At 41.4% G+C, this 21,752-nt stretch overlaps 1 protein-coding gene across 5 annotated transcripts in view; it reads right to left on the bottom strand.

Annotated features, from left to right (window-relative positions):
* Ctnnd2 (catenin delta 2) overlaps nt 1–21,752 on the bottom strand; it is an 814,201-nt gene that overhangs the window by 145,351 nt on the left and 647,098 nt on the right. For all 5 annotated transcript variants that reach the window (XM_040757687.1, XM_040757684.1, XM_040757683.1 and 2 more), the window contains one exon: nt 16,765–16,948. In XM_040757687.1, the coding sequence (XP_040613621.1) occupies nt 16,765–16,948 (184 nt within the window). The remainder of the gene's footprint in view (nt 1–16,764; nt 16,949–21,752) is intronic.

The raw sequence follows: 21,752 nt of genomic DNA, 5'->3' as shown, positions 1-21,752 counted from the left end.
ACTCATGAACATCGATATGAAGACAAGGGTCATATTAGTCAAACCATCCAATAGAGAAATGGAAGACAATGTGTGTGAACAGAGGTATCTGAGCTCCCAAACACAATGAAGGTTCACATACTTACAATCATAAAGAAAACTCAGGAAAAAGTTTTTGTTTTTCCTTGGAAAATTATACCCATAGTTATATGTGACCTTGCAATTCTGCTCCTAGGAATATATCCTAAATAATTAAAAACAAACACCTAGACCAAGGTATCAATATCAGGGTTATTCCTAGTGTCCAAAGAGTGGACACAGCCTAACTCGCCAATCATTGAGTAGGTACCCAGGACAGTATTTCCACAAAGGGATATTATTCAGACAGAAAGGGGTGGAATATCAAGCTATGTGCTCTTGTTTGTTTTCCTGTTCACAAAAGCCAACCAGTGTATGAATGAATCCAGAACATATTGACCCAGAACATGAGGAAAGCAAACTCCACACATGGTGTCAGTCCACTGCTACAAAATACACACAACAGGTAAATGCACAGAAATAAAGCACAGGTTGGTAACTACCAGTACCTGGGAACTGGGCAGGGAGACTGTTTAACAGGGTCATGGTTCCCTTTGGAGGTGCTATAGTTTGGAATTAGACATTAGTGGTTTGCAGAACATCCTAAGCAAACACAATTCCATCAAGTTTTTCACTTTAAACTAGTTAGCTTTATGCTGTATGACATTCACTTGAGTTTCTTTTTATGAAAAAAACAAGCTAAGTGAAGGAAACGCTCATGGGATGTGGGATCACAACACAAGTTAGTTATGGACTCTAACTTTTCTGCCGGCCAGAACTGTACTCAGGCCAGAAAGCTGGATCTCTAGGAGTCCCTGCGATCCTGAAGGTCTGTGGTGTCTCCTGAACTAGGCTGCCCAGCTCAGTGAGTTTCTGCAGGAAGAGGAAGAAGCCTGCAAGGTGAGAAGTAAGATTGCCCTTTGTCTAGCAGCCTTCTTGTCCTGGGTGGGAGCTGCTGCACCTTTCAAACCCTGGGGTAGACAAGCTGCCTGTTAAGTTTTCCCTCTGAGGCTGCAGAGCTGCCACTGTGCTTGGTAGGAAACAACTGGATCATCTATCTCAATGATCTGCCCTCAAATGGGAATTATCCTTGCAAAATCCCAATAAACTCCACCTTCTCCTCTTTAAACCTATTGCCTCCGGGATGGATGAGACTTCTTACCCCACCTGACTGGGGAGTCCTGTCCATCTACTTTACCAGCTCAGAAGTAAGGGCAAATGACACTTAATCAGTGTTACTTGTAGTGGGGAAGAAACAAAATTCCTCTTTGTTCTAGAAAGTAGCTTTTCAGTGCTGCTTTCCCACATGCTAGGGAGAAAGCCTGACCTTCAGGTGCTGCCAGACTGAGCCAAGGACCAGAGCCAGGATCCTCCACAGCCATGGGTACTCACTCACTGTAACAGGCCACAAGTCACGCCCCCGGCAGACTCAAAAAGGTGAAGTAATTACTTGTAAGCTCCATTTGCTCCAACCGCCTGACCCACCCTTGTGCAAAACAGAGATGTAAGGGCGGTCACAACCACTTCTGGTGGGAACACTTGTATTTGATGGGACTCTCCTCTGCTTAAATTGAATCAGCTTGCAATTAGTTGTTACACTGCTTTCCAAAATAAGGTCAGGTAAAAATGCAACTCCAGGGAGAACAATGGTCAGGACACGAAATTCAACATAGGGCATTTATGAAGCATCATGGGGGCATGGTGAATCAGCTGGCCTCCCCTGGGTATAGCCATTCTCACAGAAAATCTTCGTGCTAGCCTAGCTGCTTTCTGGTAATAGGTTACCCTAAGAGAAGTGTAATTAATTGTAAAGAATGCGTTAGCTCCAGTGGGTACCTCTGTGGCATCAAGTCTTCCGTGCTGGTGCACAGCTTGTTAATGGGGATAACGATGCACCTGCACCTCCTGGGAACAATAACGAAGGACACAGGCTAATCAGAAGTCTTAGTGAGTCTGTGCTCTTACTTAGCAAACCAAGAGACGGGGAAACATTCATGACGCAGACGGAAAAGCACGGAGTCCGGCAGCAGGAAGCTGAAGGTATCAACTTGTTTGTACACATCACGCTGAAGTATTGTTTCTTTGATATTTCAGAAGAAAAAACCCTGTACTAGTTCTTGATGTTTTTGTTGCCTGAATGTGTACTGGAATCAAGGAGATGAGTACAAGGGATGACAGAACGAAGCCACTTTGTGCAGAGCACTGGCTGTGAACTGATAAGACGGCATGAGAACTCACAGCGCAGTATGCTCCAAACTCACAAGACAGCAGGAGGATACACTGTAGTCCCAGCTTGAGCATCTAGCTGGGAACTCACAATACAAGGTGTCGGAGGTGAGACCTTTGATGCAGCATATTTTGAAAGATTTGGAGGGCTCTCATTGCTAAGCTTCCCTTCTTCCAAGAGGACTCGCACAGACACACTGAGGGTCATCAGCTGATCTCCGCTCTTGTGTGAAGCATATTCACCTTGTTGCTGTTCTGTGCCAACTATGTTGTTGTTGACTTTGTTTTTAAAGTAATGTCACTGTGCAAAGAAGTAGTGCACGTGAGAAGATGTGTCAACGCATTGCAAAGGCTTAGGATGTAAGCTGTAAGTGAAGGAGTTGAGTTCTTTCATCCTGCATTGTCAGTTACTAGACTGCATTCATTGCATCTTCGGGGAAACTGACCTTTACACAGTGCTGGCAAAGCAATCTGGGAGACATATGCATATACATATATACACATATACATATAGATATACACATACATATGTAAATATATAATGATTATATATTTTATATATATTTTATATAATATATATATATAAGCTCAAGAGACTGTGATGATTTAAAGAATGATTACCATCATTTATCTTTCAGGGACCCACTATCTTAGAAAACAATGTTTTATAAAAAATAAATATTGACTCCTCTGCTCACCACACCATAAGGCAGAGGAAGGGTGGGGCCAGATCTCTCATACATGTTCATGGTGCCAGATCACCTGTGCCCTGGTCAACAGGGTCAGCTCTATTGTGCTGCCCAGGTGAGATGCAGGGCCCGCTCTCCCAATTTCTACCGCCGACCAGCTTTCCTACCTGCAGCCGGTAGCAAGGGGTGAGGGGCATCTCTCCCTTGCCTACGCCACTCCATGACAGACAGACAGTGGGGCTAGCTCTCCCACTCTCACACCTTCAGGGCCTGCTTGTCCACAGTCCCAGGATCTGAGGGCATGAGAGCAGGAGAACTGGCCCTGCTCCTTGTTCTACTGCAGTGGGTGACATAGCTCGGCAATGCTGGAGACCTGGCTCTGCTGATGTCAAGGAGGAAAAAACTGTCAGGTGGACCACCCAGCTAACACCCAGGCCTAGAACCAGGGCTATGAGTTGGCCTACCCCAACTGCCACCTCATCTGTGAACTGCTAAGGCATAGCACGAAGGGCCTGGACCTACAGACAGAAAGCAGCAGTATGCCCTCGACACCAGACATCAACAGCATATCCAAGAGGAGTCCTAGTGGGGGACAGGTATCGAGGGTGTAGCAGAGGCCCAAAGCCTTGAACCAGACCAATGACACATGGCAATGATCACTTACAATAAAGATGCGTGGACTAAAGGGTATGCATTGTGACTCATCACGCAATACATACCACAGCTGCCACACTGAGACTTTTTTTTCAGTTTGCTTTGTTTTGGTTTTTATTTTAAATTTATTTTCGGGGGAAGGTTGGTTGCTAGGACAGAGGACAGATATGAAGGGATGGGGAGATGAATGGAATCAGGATGCATGATATGAAATCCAGAAAGAATCAATAAAAAGTCTGAAAAAATAAATATTTTGGCATACTGTTTGGGAATGAATTACATTTCACTGAGGAGATATGTATATATATATATATACATATATATATTAAAACAATCTTATTTTACATATCACTTATTTTACATATCAATTCCAGTTCCCTCTCCGTCTGGTCCTCCCACTTCCCCCACCATCTCCCAATCCCACTCCATCCACTCCTCAGAGAGTGTCTTTCCCCAAATGATAATACAGACTTTGATGATTCCCCATAGGAGGGTTTTTTGTTTGTTTGTTTTGTTTTGAGAAGCAAATTTCTTTACATTTAAAAATGTAATGGAAATATCAGAGTATTTATATGCTGACAGGAAGAACAATTTTTTGCTTTTTGACCTCTTGTGATAAGGTCTTAGTCTGCACTCAGAGTGGCCTGGAACCAGCAACAGAGTTTAGGCTGGAAATGAACTGTCCATCTTCCTGTCTCTATTCCTAAGTATTGAGATTAGCCTAGCTAGCAAAAATGACTATAAGAAGCCAATATTTACAACCAAATTAAAACACAAAAATATTTGTAAAAGCTTTAGCTATTGCCTGTAAGATGGAATGAATGGCATGCTGGGATATTTTTTGCTAATCATTTATATTTAAGGTGAAATCATTATATGCTCACCTTTTCTGGCTAAGAGAGGCAACATACTATTTGGAAAGAAGTGGTCCTCATTACTAGTTCATGAAATATGAATGCTGGAAAGAACCATGGATAATTAGAGTCAGTCTTTTCCAGTCACACACACACACACACACACACACACACACACACACACACACACACACACACAGAGAGAGAGAGAGAGAGAGAGAGAGAGAGAGAGACAGACAGACAGACAGACGGACAGACAGACAGACAGACAGAAAGACAGAGACTATTGTCTTATGGTGGGTTAATTCGAGAATACACACCCATCTGTGTTTTCTATACCTCAGGATACACAGGCAGGGCTGTCTGCTGCGAACCCTATGAACACGGTCCATTTGCTCCTCAGCACATACCCCATGGCCTGGCACATGGAGGATGCCCAAAGGAACATTCAGAGAGAACCAGGCTTTCAGATGATAGACTGCACTCCTCTGGTCTAGATTTCACTAGGCAGCTTCCTGATTATGCATTGCTTGTTACCTCATGCAGTTAGTCTGCAGAGAATGAAAATGCTGGTGTAGGCTCCATGAGAGTGCTTTGCTAGATTACAGATGAAGGGGTGTCACCGACTGATAGGCCCTGGCTGCTGTGCCCTGAAATCCATCACTGTGTCGTCTTGCCTTCACACTAAGACTTCATTTCCCATGTATGCTGGAGTCAGTGACAGAGAGCTCAGCAGCATCCACAAGGCAAACTCATATGAGAGAGATGTGGCTCCTGTAAAGGATGAGTGGGTTGAAGAACTCTCCGGGGCCTTCAGGAGTTCTGTCAGCCTGACATCCCAGTGTCTGCCTCTTTGCCTCCTTCCTTCCTCCCCTCTTCCCTTCCATTTTCTTACTTGAGGGAAACTTGAACTATGCTTTGATGGTTCTCCTGGTTCCTCTGTTCACTTTTCCTCAGAGTGGTGGCCTCTGAGTAGATACCCTACATGAACTTCTAATTTCCTTTTGATGATTTTAGAGGCATCTGGACTGTGCCAGCCTATCAGTCTTGCTATAAATAAACAGAGGTGTTTTTGAGAGGTGGTTGCCTCTGTCTTGCATGCAGTGGGAGCAGCATAGTTCTGGTGTCATACAATTATACGACTCCCTCATTCACTAACTGGCCTGAAGAAGTCACACTACAAGCAGTAACTTCTGAAAGAAGCAGAGTAAGCTGAGAATTCCTGCTTCACCCTCTACCACTGTGCTGAGCTCTAGCTTGGTCTCCTGGGGGTAAGAAAATGAACAGGAATCCTGCACAGGGACATTTTTACAGCCTGTGTTTATGATCACTACCACTTGGAAATAGGACCTAAAAGCTAATTATTAGATATTTTTACTTAGGTTATAAAATAAGCATTTTGTTTATATTATATAACAAATCACATATATTTCAGGCTGGTCAGCATGATTTTGCTATACAAAGGTTTGAATCTATTGAAAGTTACTTGCCACCATTTCTGCATTCTAGGCCTGCTGGCAGGTTATGGGAAGCATCTGAGAAATGCCTCAGAAAGGTTAAGATAGGAACACAATAGCTTTTATCTGCAGAAGCAAAAGGCCTAAAGGAAACACAACTACATGGAGGTGGAAATCCTCCAGAAAGAAGGAGCCAAACTGCTGGCAACTGGCTCACTGTACTGTTGCCAGTGAAACACTCTCTTAGGCAGGTGACACACAAGCCAGAGAGAAGGTCTGGGCTATTGAAATGGGACAAAAGTCTGAATAAGGTACTCATGGGGAAATGGCTGATGTAAAGTAGGAGCTGGAGAGAGATGCCAAAGTAAGACGTTCACCAAAGATGACCACACACCCTCTCAGGCCAGTGCTGGGTGAGTTCCAGAGGATCACAGGAAATAAGCTGTGGAACCTGGAACAGAGTCCTTAGCATAGAAGGACAAATGATGGGTGGGTGGGGGGACGGAAGGGCTTTCCATGCTCCCTCAGAGTCTCAAAGATAAACCGATAAAATACCAGAAACAAAGTTAAAAGATGTGTAAAAGGCAGTTTGGTGGCGTGTCAACAGCACTAAGCTCTTCTCAGGACTCTACATCCATCAGAGAGATGTCCATTTTCCATAAGTTTAAGGAAGGTAAAATAAGATCAATACTTCTCAAACTGTTTTGAAAAAATTTATACAGGGAAAGAACACCACCAAAGTCTTTTTTATAAAATCAGAATTATCCCGATGCCACAACCAGGCAAAGACCCAACAAAAAAGAACACTATAGGTTAATTAATTTGATGATGCAAAAATTACAAGACTTAGATTAATATGAAATCAATAAATGTAGCACATGATATAAATAGACTTAATTAAAGCAATCATTCGATCTCAACAGATCCAGAAAAAGCATCTGAAAGTGTTCAGCATGACTCCATGATAAAGGTCCTAAAGGAAATGGGAACTGATGGAAAATACATACACATGAGAAAGCTGTGCATGAGAAAATGGCCAACATTACAGTGAATGGAGGAATCTGAGACTTCCTCCAAGTCTAGAACAAGCACAGGTGTCTACTCTCTCTGCTCTTACAGCACGGTGCTTGAATCTCAGCCAGAAGGATATATGAGAGAAAAAGCGAATACATGTGGGAAAAAAGACAAATTATCCCTATTGGTAGATGATGTGATTTTGTGCTTAAAAGAACTCACAGAAACCACCAAAAGTACCTAGCTCAGATAAATACTTTTCACCAAATTTGAAAGGTATAAAATCAACATACAAAAATTGATAGCTTTTCTATATGCAATCATGAACCTGTTAAGAAAGACATTAGGAAAACAGCTCACTTACCATAGCTTAAAAATACTTAGGAATAAACCTAATGAATATAAAAGACACATATAATGAGAACCTGTAAATAGAAATAGAAGTTAAAAACACTTGGTCATGGGAAGATTTTCTTTGCTAACAAACTGTTCAAATTGACAGTGATCAAATGGCTGTACCTCCAAGAGGAGTGTACAGATTCAGTGCAGTATTTATTACAATTCTAAGACATTCTTCTCTTACCTAGAGAGAATGATCGTAAAATACCTATGTGAAGAGAAAAGACTCCACATAGCCAAAGCAATTGTAAGCAAAAGGAACAATGCTGGAGATATCACAATAACTGGCCTCAAATAATATTACAGAACCAAAGTGCCAAACGTAGGACAATACTAGCACAAACGGACAGAGGATAGAATAAAATAGAATGCCCAGAAATAAGCCTACACAGCTACAACCATATCATTTTTACATGGGTATGTAAAAAGAATACACATAAAAAATACAGCCATTTCAACAAATGGAATTGGCAATACTTGATATACACCTGCCAAGGAATGAAATTAGATCCCATTACAAACACACACACACACACACACACACACACACACACACTAAAAATGTGTCATAGACTTTAATCTATAGCTGGAAATTCTGGAACTGCTCAGGGAAAACAGGAAATACACTTCAAGATTCAGGCATAGGCACAAATTTCTGACAAGGACTGTAGTAGCACAAGACGTCACTCCCAGAACTGATGAACTCTCATGTACATTACATGAAACCAAAATGCTTCTTCACACAACGGGTGGGGTGAGGTGTTTGTTCAGCAGGGTGAGCAGACAGTCTACGGGATGGGAGAAAACCTTAGCCAGCTCTACTTCACACAGGGGGTTAATGTACAGAATATATAAAGAATTGAAAAAATTAAGCACCCCAAATAAAAACAGAATGACCAACTAATAAATGGGCCAATGCTTTAAGCAGACAGCTCTTAGTAAATAATATAGACAAGTGACCAATCAATGTTTTTGAAAAGTAGATAGTTATCTTAGTCACTAGAATAATACAAGTTAAAACTTCTCTGAGAGCCTATCTCATCCCAGTCAAAATGGACAACATCAGGAAAACAAAGGACAGTGAATCCTGGCAGGGACATGATGAAAGAGAATAGCTTGGTCACTGCTGGTGGGATATAAACCAAAACTACAGAAATGTGTATGGTGGATTCTAGAAACCCTGAAACTAGAATGATTTTATCTAGTTACACCACATGCAGGCATAGAGATACCTATATGTAGGAAACAGAGCCAGCCTAGATGCCAATCAATAGATTGATGGGCAAATAAAATACAGTACATATACACAATGCAATGTTACTCAGCCTGAAAAAAACAACAAACAAACAAAACCATGAGATTTGTGTATTTCAGACCCAGAAAGACATCTTTTTTCTCATATGGAGATCCTAGATTTTAATTTTTTATACAGACAGATATATGTTTATGGTGTGGCCATAAGCCATGAGAGCAGAAAGAGCATAATAGAAGAGGGAGAGAGAAGAAAGATGGTAATAGAATACATGTGACACAGACATGAGGAATGGGAGCCCCTGGTGGGAGAAAAGGAGACCAGAAGGAGGTGGGCAGGAAGGAGGAGAGGGCCAGCCATGGAGGGACAAAGGAGAAACAAAGAAAGAAGCATGTATGAACACGCCACAACTAAGCCTGTTATTTAGTGTGCTTATTTATAAAGAAAAAACCCCCAGTATTTTCTAAAATGGGATCAAACAGAGAAATCCAACCATGACAGCATTACCATAGTCTGAGGTATGTCTCTCTGAAATTCAAAGTGAATTCTTAACTTAGAGCCTACTCCCCACCCCCTACCAGGATGGGACATTATTTAAAGGCAGGAACTCTAAAATAAGCAAATATGCTTAGAATAACATCTTTGGTCTTAGCCATGTCTGACTGGTGTCTTTAAAAGAAAAGATCCCTGAGAGAAGACCACACGAAGATTCAGCAGATGACAGAAGTCTGCTAGTTCAGGGCCCTTAGAGGAACATGTCCCATTGGCACTTTGATATCTGCCTTCCAGCCACACAGCTGTGAGGACATACATCCAGGGACTCAAGTCACACGGCCCATGATACTTTGCTATAACAGCTGAGCAAGTACAAATACTTTCTACCTTCTGGAGATTGTACTAAGGGAACCAGACTGCAGTTGATGGGGCACACAGCCCTGCTACCAATGTGGTCACTGGGTAGGCAGCCACCTCTTAGTCAGATGAGCTCTCACACTCCCTGCTTCTATCCCACTGACCTCTGTGACCACATCTTGGATGACCTTCGCTGCTGAGGCATGACTCAAGAAAGCTCTGTTATATCAACATTAGACCCTCTAGTCAGTGAGAAACAGCTAGTGAGGAGATGTTGCTGCTTGAAGTCCAGGTGTAGAAAAGATGGAGGTGGAACCAATTCCATGTAGCATCTCTGTATACTACTCAGAGACAAAGTCTTTTTGCCTCCAAACACCAGGTACACAATGCTCTATACATCTGGCACATACCTACATCCTTGTCCAGATGGGCAAGCCACCACAAAATTCAACATCCCAACATTTTCAGACCTTCTGGCCATCTTCTGCAGTACTGAAAGGCTCTTTGAATGTTACTAGGAGAGACAACTCAATAGCAGTACCTAGCTATGAATCCTGCATTACAGTAATAACTAGTCTGCCAACATATTAACCACTGGTGGAATTGTGGTAATATTGCTGTGGGGATAGCCAATTACTTTCTGGTTGGATTTAAAGACTACTTTACAAGATGGAACTCCTAGAATCATTAAGTAGGCCCAAAAGGACTAGGTCATACAAGATGGAATCCCTGGAACCAATGGGTAGGCCCAAAAGGAGTAGGTCATAGGATTAGGGGAGAACATTGCACTATTATTCTGTTAAACGGGCACACAGCAAACTGCACTGTAAGTGCTTGTCTACATACGCACAGATGATGAGTGCAGCATGCTTCATGGATGTGGGCCTTCAAAGGCTGTCTGTATTCTAGTAGACAGCTCCAATCCATGCACATACAGGCAGCACTGAGTAGACTTAGTGAGTTTTAAAAGAGTGCACATAAAGTTGAGAGGTAAAAGCAGTGAGGAAGGCAAGAGAGGGAAAAGAATGGGGGGTTGGGGTGGGAGTAGATTTGATCCAAGCACATTATCTGTATGTTTGGATTTTAAATAAAATATTTCAAAAACATTCATCTGAATAGGTAGATAATACTGGCATTGATCTTAACATAAAAATAGTAATTTTCCTCTTCTTACCTGTGGCTAATGCAAGAGTAACCCAGATGAAATAATGTCCTCAGGGCCTTCTAGCAATGGTGTTATTATTATTAGCATTACTTTGTGATGGGCTTTCTCAAGGTCACTCTAGAATTAGTGGCACTGTGGGACCAAGCATTCGTCCATTATATGGGTTGAAATGACTAATTGGGGGTCTGAGTTTAATTATGCTCATAAGCACAGACCCAGTGCAGCTCCTTTGACAGGCTTAATAACATTCTGTGTACACAAAGATAGATGAGAAAAATTAGGGTTGTATATTGTTGTCCTTCAGGACAAGACGCTGAAGTGGGAATAGAATAATAAAAATAAATAAACCACTTGGTGGCATGGGCAAAGGAGCTGTGGACGTTAACAGAGCCAGCCTTGCGCACACGTTCTCACTGCTGATAAAGTCCTAAGTACCCATGACGAAATGCAGCGCAGCCACAGAGTAATGTTTCTGAGCTGTCTTATTGAGCTAGTCGCTGGATTCAGAGGGAGAAAGAAGGGCTGCTTATCAAGGCTTCACCTACAGCTCATTCTGAATGATGACTATGTACATGCCAAGGATTCTTAGTTTATTGATCTATATGTTTTAGATGGGAAACACAGCCATCCCTCTCAGAAAATCCATTTTGAACACAGCTGTTGGAGTGGACAGTGGAAATAATGCATGTATCACGTCATGTTTCCTGTATAGGAACCCAGAATGACTTCTGGCTGCACTCCCCTGTAAATCCAATCTGTCCTTTCATGCTGACTCAGAGTTGGGACAGAAAGGGAAGAAAGGCTCCTGGGCAAGAATGGGGCACACAGAAATCACACACCCTCCTAGGAAGCCTCTTCATGCACACCTAGTCAGAGGGTTGGAGGCAAACCTCCTTAGTCCGAGGCAGTCACATGTGGACATGCAGGCCTCACCCCTGCATAGGTAATGCCTTTGCTCCTTACCTGAGCTGTAGAGGCAACTGGTTTTGCATACAGACAAAATAAAGTACCCCTCTGGTCATTCTATCCTAGTGTTTGAGGACTGCTTGGGAGCAGTGGCTTCCTCATTTTCCTCCCTGAAATGTGTCCTTGGGTGCCCCCTGACTCTGCAGGTCCCTCTGCTTCCAACTAGGCAAGATGTATTGTTTTCTGGTCTGCCAGAGCAGAAATGTATTCTCTCTTAAAACAACAAAAATGTATTCTCTCAGGGTTCTAGAGGCTAGAAGTCCAAAATCCTGGTGCCAGCATGGCCATGCTCACACTGAAGGCTCCAGGGAGCCTATCCTGTGGTGGCTGTTGGGCATCCTCAGTGCTCCTTAGCACATAGCTGCCTCCCTCTCCTATATGTCTGTTTCCAAGACCTTTCCCTCCATGCATCTCTCCTTAAAAACGGGCACTACTTAATTGTAGGCCCACCCCAGTCTAACTAAATCAGATCTTCAAAGACACCATTGCCAAGAAAGGTCACCTCCCAAGGTTACAGACAGACATGGATTTTGGAGGAATGTTATATTTCTGCCACCACACTGACCTCAGTCAGCAAGAACTTACTCATAGACAGACTGGATCTGGCCTCGTGCAGCCCGTTAATACATATTTTCAGCTGAAGGTGCTCATTATAATGGACAAAGGTTAAGAGACACGTTTGATTACACAGTGCTCAACAAAACAGTCGTCAGTGCAAACCCAAATCTATTCTCAGGTCTGACCCGGTCTGCATGAAGTCATTTCCCCTGAGGAGTTCTTAATCATGAAAGGAGGAAGAAAAATACTAATGGAATAATTTCACTTAGATTTATGTAACAAGCCCTTCTAATAATTTGTCACACTTGTTTTGGGCAATATTTTCAAATCGTTTTTGTTTAAAAATAAAGTTTGGACATAGCAGTCTTGGAACAGAAGATGGAATTATAAGATAGGAAGAAATGAGCAGGAATGGGTGTGACTGTGTTTGGGATGAGGTAGCCATGGTGAAGGCAGCGATAGATCTACGTTCTACCCTGCCCTGCATCTTGATGACTCATGGCTCTCAAGCCCTCTGTCCCATCCCACAGTCCAGCCTCTGTCATCTTTTACCAACTCGTTCCTTCCACAAAATTGAAGAGAGTTCCCTGTCCCCATTTCTATCTTATTTTATCAGTGATAAATAGGTATTTCAGGAACAAATAGATGGATCTGCCTGAGAAAAATTCCATTTCCTACCCAAAATGAATTTTAAATGGAAAAGGGCTGAGGGCACTGAGTTTTCATTTTACATATCATCTGTGCTTAACTTTTTGAGGTGTCCCCAGGAGATGACTGTTTCCTGTTAAGGAAGGCAGAGCCCGGGGGCTCTTCCCAGGAGAGCACTCTGTGAAGGTGGCTTCTGTGGATCAGGATGGAGAGGTAGCCACTGGGGATGCACTGCAGCATCTACTGCTGAGAGACACGCAAGTGCCTGGACTGTCAACCAAGACCATGAGCTGCCTGAGGACATAGGGTTCTGGACATTCAGATTTTGGCTTCATAAAGTTAAACTTATTTTACTTGAATTTTTTTCTGCTGAGCATTTGGACAGTGAGGAGTGGTGTGGCTCACATTCTTAACTTGAATTCATCTCTGAAAAGTAAAATGGTGAAAAAAAAGCAATTGCTTCAATTCTTAGCTTTGCTTCTCTTCCTGGAGTAACAGAAACAAGTTTGAATTATGCTATGAATAAAGTCAAGAGTCATGATGGCTAAGAATGGTTTGATATATTTATCTTTACCTGCCTTTTGCTATACTAGGTTAGACAATCCTGTGATGTGGAAATAGTTTTATTTTCCTTTCTATTTCATTTTATTTATGTATCCGTAAGCTGAAGTTTCAGAAATAAGTCTAAAATATCAACTCATCTTAAACTCATCCCAGTCATGGGATAGATGATTCTGACAAAGGAGTGACTAGGATATTCCTAACATAAATATCTATATGTTCGGCTTGTTGGGCAACGGCCCAAGGCTCTACAGAGATAAATAATTTTGAGTTTTGGAGACTCAGAGATCAAAGTCAGGTGATACTTTTCTCTTGTTCTCTAGTGAGGGCCTCAAGGCATGTCCATCACCACTGTAGGAGAGGATGGAAGGAACCAGGAGCAGGGCAGGATTCAGCTACTCTGTGAGGATCTTTCTCAGGGAACCAGTCAGAAGCTAGAGCTGTTTCTTCTGAAGAAATCACCCCAAGAACCAGCCATATCCCATCTCCAAAGGCACCACCAACTTTCTATACCTCCAGAGTGTGGAGCAAACTTCCAGAATATGGCCACAGGGACACAGCTCACATCAAACCACAGAATATGACCACAGGGACACAGCTCACATCAAACCACAGTGTAGGGCTGAGGATGGAAAGTGAGGAAAGGGAGAAAAGAAGAAACAACTGGCGTTTAAAGGCAAAAGGGCCATTGGCTACTCAGTAAATGCTAACAAAGAAATTAAAGGTGGAGAGTGCTAGTACGTGCTGAATTCCCATCACTCAGAAGGCAGAGGCAAGATCTCCACAAACAATCTAGGCATGAACCCAGAGTAAGACTCTGTCTCAAAAACACCAAAGGAAAAAGGGAAATGAAATTAAATGAACCAATACATAGGACTGTAGACTATTCACTGGTTGACTGGTTGTTACATGCTATTTCAGGAGGGCTAGCTACAATCTTGCCATATGACCCTACACATCCTCTTGTTGTGGTCAAATGGAAATGGTCTGCAGAAGACTCAAGGCATGGGTCAAAGGTCAGGAATGACCCCATAACTCAACTAAACAGAAATTTACTGAGCTTATAAAATGTAGGAGAATAAACTGTGCATAGGGTTAGGGTTACAGCTTAGTGGTAGACTAGCTGTCTAGCACATGTAAGGCCCTGGGTTTGACTCCTGTGCTAACAAAGAAAGCAAGACTCAGTTTGGTGTTTATGAAGAGTTGGATCCAGGACCCTCTTTGGATGCCAAAATATATATGAGTTCAAATCCTGATACAAAGTAACACAGAATTTTCCACCTGTACTATCATTGTATTCATATGACAGCACAATATTTTGTTAGGGTTGTGTGTGTCTCACCCTCCAGAAGGGCTAGTAACTCTTAACCTAGCTATAGTGGGGATCTCTGTGCCCCAAGTCCCTCTCTGGCACACTGCTGTCCACTTAGCAAAGGATCATGGGGTCAAAGGGCTGGAAGGCAGAAGCAGCATTGGAAGAGCTGCGGAGAGGAGCAAGAGTACAAATAAACTCACACTGAGAACCCTAAAAGTTCTGTGAAGTCATAGATACATGCAACTGCTTTCATGTGTTGTCCTTGTTCTCAGGGGACCATGGATGGATAAACATGGTAACCCCTTGAAACCTTTTGTTCATGGAGTCTTTATTTGATACATTTATTTTCCCACTCTGTATCACTACTATATTCCTCTCCCAGTTCAGAGAGACTATCAGTGTAGCATGATAGGCTACCGCATTAGAACAAAAATGGCGCTACCCAACTGCTTTCTGTAGGACAGAAGTTTAGCAAAAAAAAAAAATACAGCTGGTTACACGCGAAGGGGCTTTGCCTCATAGCTCATGTAACATGCTTAGAAATGTGGGAAACCACCAACGCTGTTGCATCATGGCTGAGGATACCTGACTTGGCTATGACATACTTTTCCTGAACCTAGCACGCTCTACCTTTAGTATTTCCTATGTTGTTTGTGGTTACTTCCTCCCAGAAGCAGAAGCAGTAGGGGTGGAGCCTCTCCATGTGTGGAGAAGGATGAGATGTCAACCTGATCTGATCTCACAGTAATCTGGTTCACACCCTCACAGATGTTAAACACAGACAGAGGCCTCATGAAAAGGTCTCGTGACATTATTATCAAAGGTGTTGAACACACCCATGTGGCTATGCCCCCACCTTTAATCAAAAGTCATGAAGATGCAAGGGTGGTTATTATTATTAATTATTATTAACCACAGGAAAGAGGAAAATCACTTTTCATAGATGCAGATAACTGCTTGGGAGTGCCTCCAGTGTTGGTGCCAGAAGAGTTAGAGCTCTTTAGGCAGAGTGGTGCCTCCATAGGATAATAGAATTGAAGAAGTCATAAAAGGATGCTCCAACAGGAAATTCTGGAGACATGTAAATCTGGGTTATGGTGGAGACTATCCAGAGAAACCATGTCAAAGGTTCACATTTCATATGCTAGAGGGAAAGTGTTCAGAGGATTCCTGTTCTGAGAGCATTGGTATGGATATTCATAAGATGGTTATTAGCAATTCTCATTGATGTGCTTTTGTTCCTTCTTAGCAGAGACCAGGTATTGCCAACTAAAAACTAGCCAACTACTGGGGAAACCACAGGTCTGTGACAGCCTTGCTGAGGCCATTCTAAACATTTTAGTTCTGATGTACAGATTCTTTGATTAGGCATGTTCAACAAGCTCTTTTGTTCCTATCCCACAAATAACCCCTTTTGCAGAAATTTCCAACTTTAATATAAACCTTCCCTAGTAGCACAGGCTGACTTTAGAGAAGCATCTGTCTGTCTTGTTTAGTACCCCCTTTCCTAAAACTCAATCAAGGCATGTAGACAACTCTAAGAAGACCACAGAGATTTCTGTGTGGTAATTTGTTTTTTAATGTACTAGAAAAAATTATGGATACTTATTTTTTCTAGCATTTGAAAAACACAAAGTAAAGCGGGCCTTGTTAAGGTGGTATTTCTAAGAAATTGTGAACTCTTGTAATCATACAAAGAATTAAGGGGAAAGAAACAGAATAAAAGCAGTTTCTGGTGGTGCTTAATTATGTCCCTATACATTTGCCACAGACTCTCCCCAAGAAATTGCCTAGTTATTTTACATGTAAAATATCATGTCAAATTACTCTAAACTATTGTTTCCAGTGAAAGGGAAGGACTTGGTTTTGGTTGAGATAGAACTCTTTGTTTTGCTCTAGATATAAGATAGCAAGCTAACTCAGCTAAACACTGTGTGGGTCTAGAATCATGGAAAGTGCCTCTTGAAATGCTTTCCTTTAGCTTTTGATTTGCCATGTCAACATCTGTCTTGGCAGGACAGTCTGGTCCTCAGAAAACAGCCATCAAGGTTACAGGAAGAACTCACAGGGAGCTTGGCGGGCAGGAAAGCAACTGACCTTAGGCACCCAGTGGCGTTGCGCAGCACCTGTGATGAATGCAGCTGTATTTTCCGATCGTCTTGAAGAGGTGAATTTTCCCAGCCTGAGTGAGGAATAATCACTGCGTTGGTCAACACCGCCAGGGCATCCTGGATGATTGGCATTTTGAGTGCATCACATGATGAGAGATTCCAAAGGACTCCTGTAAGGCACATATAAGGAGAGCCACTGAATGGTACCATTCTTATTCATCGCAGCCAGTTTGCCTTACTGGATTTAAAAGCATTGGCAGGAAAGGGTAAATAGTATGAGCTGGGTCAGCAAGATGGTTTAGTAGGAAAGGATGCTTGCTGTCGAGGTTGAATATCTGAATTCAATGACTAGGATCCAGACTCCTGCAGGGTGTTCTCTGACATCTGCAAATGTGCTGTGGCATGCATGCACGCACGCACACACACACACACACACACACACACACACACACACACACACTACAGGAATATAAAAGACAGGGTTGGGGGTAAACATGTGTGTCTTAGAGCCTGCCATCAACAGTTAATGACAAAGATGCCATGAGTTTGAAAAAGAGCAGCATCAGTAGGTACATGGACAGGGTTGGAGGGAGAAAAGGGAAAGGGAGAAATGATTATATTATGATCTTAAAAAATTAAAAATGGAGTAACAGAGAGTAGGAGACTGAGTATAACAATAATTAATGTAGACAGAACAAAATAAAATATGTTGACCACACAGAATGCTTTGGGTTTTAACATATGAATTACCTAAAACAAAACTAATCGTAGGTGATGTCACAGACATTGCCTGTGTGTTATATCACCATTTAAAAATGCTCTTAAAATAATTCTTATTGTATTTGTGTTCCGTATAATAGCCATTTAAAAAGGAAATGTTTGTGCTTTAGCTGGAGTAACTACCACTGAAAGCAGAGAAAAGTCTGACTTGTTCTTTAAAAAAAAGCGACCTCCAGGTTACTTGTTTAGGGGTGTTTTGGCCTTTAACCAGATGAGATATCATCTCATCTATTGTGTTAGATGAGCAGAACATTGTTCATTTTGATGAAGTCTTGCATTCCACATACCAAACATAGGCACTGGTCACACAAATCTGATTGTTAATTAAGTGACTATATAGTTGTATAAAAACTACTTTAGACATAAACTTTGAACTGTCTTCAGAAGCAGCATTGACTGAGAGTTTTATTTATGTGAAAGAAATTGGCTGGCATCTATAAACTGGCCCTTTAGTTCAGAGCACTGCTTGAAGACAGGTCTGGTTTGCCTGTTTCTACAAACAAAGCTGTATTTGAACCAGCCATCTCTGTACATCCACACATTTACCTCTGCTTTTGTTCACAAACAACTTTCCAGCCTGTCTTTTCCAGAAAAGAGTTTACCCAACCTCCTTTTAATGTATCAGTGCTTTTCTATATGCCTGTGTATGACTTTTATTCTCATTATTCTCCTATAATTGAGTATACAAAACAGTCAATGGTAAATGGTAAATGTAGAAAATATGTTTTGAGTGGGACTTATTTGTGATACTAGAAACATTAACTTATTATACCATTTTGAAAAATAAGATAAAGGTGTTCATTCATTCATGATAAAATCTTTTATTGAATTCTGATCATTGAAATAATCAAAATGTATACCAGCAATCACCTGTAGTGTCACAATGTTATTTTATAACAAAACAATAGATGTTTCAGTTTAAAAAGAACATTAAATAAAGATAAATCATATTTCATCTCAGTATTTGAGGATACCTTTCAGAAAGCCATGTTAAAGCACTGGTATGCACTGTATGTAAATAATGTTGACAGATGACAATGAGTATTTTCATTACCAACCCCTGATTGAAAACACTAACACATACAAACTGAAGTCTGAAAGTGAGTGTTTTAAAATGTGGGTGACATTTCACAGCCAAACATAATTAAATAGTAAAACATACGTATTTCTACATGTAAGCTGTTCTGTGATAATAATAATTAATAAATAAGTTTTGCTATTTTAAGAACTAAAAAGAATTGGGAGGAAGTGGTGAAACTTGAAGGAAAATATAAGAAATAGTCTAATATTTTACAAGAAGAGAGAAGATGAAAGAGAAGATATCTTCATTGGACTGTGATGTCTCCCTCACCTTTCTTGACTTATTAGTTAGCTTCAGCTAGTTCAGACTTGAGTATGGGTGGTCCCTCAGTTCATACACAGTCTACCTTTCTACACTGATGCTACTGTGCATCATAGTCCAGTGAACTATGAAAGTCCTTGGTCTGCATCTCCAAGTCTTCCATCTAGCTTCATGAGTATCTGAGACCCACAGTACACGCCCTGAAAGGAGGGCCATGATCCTACCAAGGACAACCTTGGTATGAGCTAAAAAGATGGAAAAGTGGGTGAAATGGGACATTGAATCAGTACTTTCTGGAGATAGTTGGCACAATGGCTGATATATTGAGAGGTCAAAATTAGGCAAGAGTTGGGTTCAGAGCTATCCTAAGAAAAACATAGGAGACAGAGAGTGAGAGTGAGAGAGAGAGATGGATGATAAGGGGGGAGGGGATGGGGGGAAAAGGAGAGAAGGAGAGAGGAGACAGAGAAAGAGAGTTGAGATTCATGTAGGAAACTAGATTATGTAAGTAAATGAGAATTAAGTAAGTAAATTCTCCAGTCCTTTCTTTTCTCCATTCTTATGTAGGACTTGACCATAGACTGTTTGGTAGTTCCTACAAAGCTGGGCAACCAAAGCCTGAACACAGGGGAGCGAACTGTACTCAATGGCTTCTGTGGCCAACGGAGCAGAACAGCAGTCCGTGAGCCCACACCAGGCTTTTCTTTTCATATTTCCCTCTGGGTTTGTTGCTGGCAGTGCAACCTGCTGTCATGCTGCAGGGCCCACAGACAGGCCACTGTGGCGAAGAGGGTGGCCTTCATCGAACAAGACACATGGCTACACCACTTTGTAAGCAGGTCCTCAAGTTCCACCCAAGTATTTAGAGACTTGAGTCTTGCAAATGAGCAGAGCCAAGGCTACAAGATGGGGCTGCTCCTGGATCTCTGACCTTAGACACCCTCTACTTGCACCTCAATTTACTGCCCTTGCTTTTCCTTCCAGCCACGAGAGGATAGGAGGCACTTGTGTTAGTATCAGAAAGATGCTGAACGCCCAGAATTCAGGGTCTGTAGCATACAGAATGTGCTTCAGCACCCAGGGGGTGCTTGCCAGGAAGTTACTGCAAAAAAGCAGAGTGACTAACTACAGGATATGACCCTGCAGGATGCCAGGGGCTCTGAGCATCAAGCATTTGTAGATCACTACAGTGCTAGCGAGATGGTGTAATGGATTAGAAGAGTAAAATAGCAGATGCAAGACAAATAATACTTCCAGGTGCAAATATGAAAATGCTATCTAAATGGCATTAAATGCCACAAATATACAGACATTCTACTTGTAGCTGGCAGAGGAATATTTATACCTCTGAAAAACAGTAATCAATTTAGCACTAGGAGTTTCATCTCTTGCAGCTGATCTAGGTAGTTTTATTACATTAACTTACCAATAATGCTAAATTACCCAGGGTGATACCAAATTGTAACACATAAAAAAATGTAGAATAAACTAAATTCACAAAGTATCAGCATCCATGAGGAGCTAAATAAAAAAATGTTGTAATCTGTAACTGGAAATTTTTAATTTACATGATGAAGGTATGCTAATTTATTTCTGATAATGATCTGTAATAAAATTGTTTTGGTGGAATGTTCCATTAATGACATCATCCAGTAGCGTCCTTTTATCAGTATAAAGTTATTACTGTTCCTAATATAATTGACAGTTCATTTAGTTGAGAAGAAATTTAAATAACTAATGATGTATACTAAATATATTTAAGAGATACTTTATTTTTATTTCAGGCAAAGGATGGCTTTTTTTAGATTACCATATTCATGAGCAGTAATTGGTTTATTAAAATTTCTTTAATAAGGTTTTAATTACTTTCATTTGATCCTTTATTTTGTTTTAATAGGGGGTAATTGTGATTTTTAAACCTGAAAGAGATGCCAATCTCTGTGTAAAAAATGAATAAAACCCACACTTTAATAACAGCAAGTCTCAAACATGCCCTTTGGGTTATAGAGGTCTTTATTTCACTCTCTATTTGCTTTAAGCTATTTTGATCTTCACTATAAAACTTAGGAAGAATTCCAACAAAAGGTGGTGCTCTAAAACTGCCCAGAAGTTGTCTGGGCTTAATTTCTTTTAAATGTTTTAAAACTATTTATTTAAAATTAATCAGTTCATGAAAAATTAATGTATGCATTTATGAGGATTTAGTTTAAGGAACACCTTCATTTAGTTAATTTTGAGAGTGACAGTTTGTGTACCTGAGGGAGGCAGTAGAAAGAGATAAATGGGATCAAAACCTTTTCTTTTATTAAAAATTTCAAAACGTAGGCCTACAGGTCAGGTTTAGTGGTGCACACCTTTAATCCCTGCACTGGGGAGGACAAGCCAGGGAGACTTCCATGAGTTCTAGGTTAGCCTGGTCTATATAGTCTACATAGCAGATAAGGCTATATGGCGATGCCTTGTCTTAGACAACCGTAAAAAGCCACCTATCTTTATTATACGTGTTTGGGTATTTTGACTGCATGTTTTTCTGTGCACCATAGTCATGCAATACCCACAGAATCGAGAAGATGGAATCAGATCCTTAGAAACTGGAGTCACAAGTAGGTGTGAGGCACTCTGTAGGTGCTGGGACTCAAATCTGGCTCTTTGAAGAGAGCAGCCAAGTGCTCTTTGTTGCTAAATCACCTCTCTAGCCTCCAAATAGTTCTTCTTGTAATGAAATAAGGGTTGGGCTTAGTGAGGTCATTTAAAGGGAGCCAAGATGGAACATATTACTTCCTTTCCTGCCATGATTCACACACACCTATAGTTTTGAGTGGGATTGAGTTGCTGCTTGAACTCTGGGTCTA

Source organism: Mesocricetus auratus, unplaced genomic scaffold (assembly GCF_017639785.1).
Source record: "Mesocricetus auratus isolate SY011 unplaced genomic scaffold, BCM_Maur_2.0 Super-Scaffold_100015, whole genome shotgun sequence".
NCBI lineage: Eukaryota > Metazoa > Chordata > Mammalia > Rodentia > Cricetidae > Mesocricetus > Mesocricetus auratus.
Note: the sequence above shows the minus strand (reverse complement) of the source record. Positions and strands in the feature narration are given on the sequence as shown.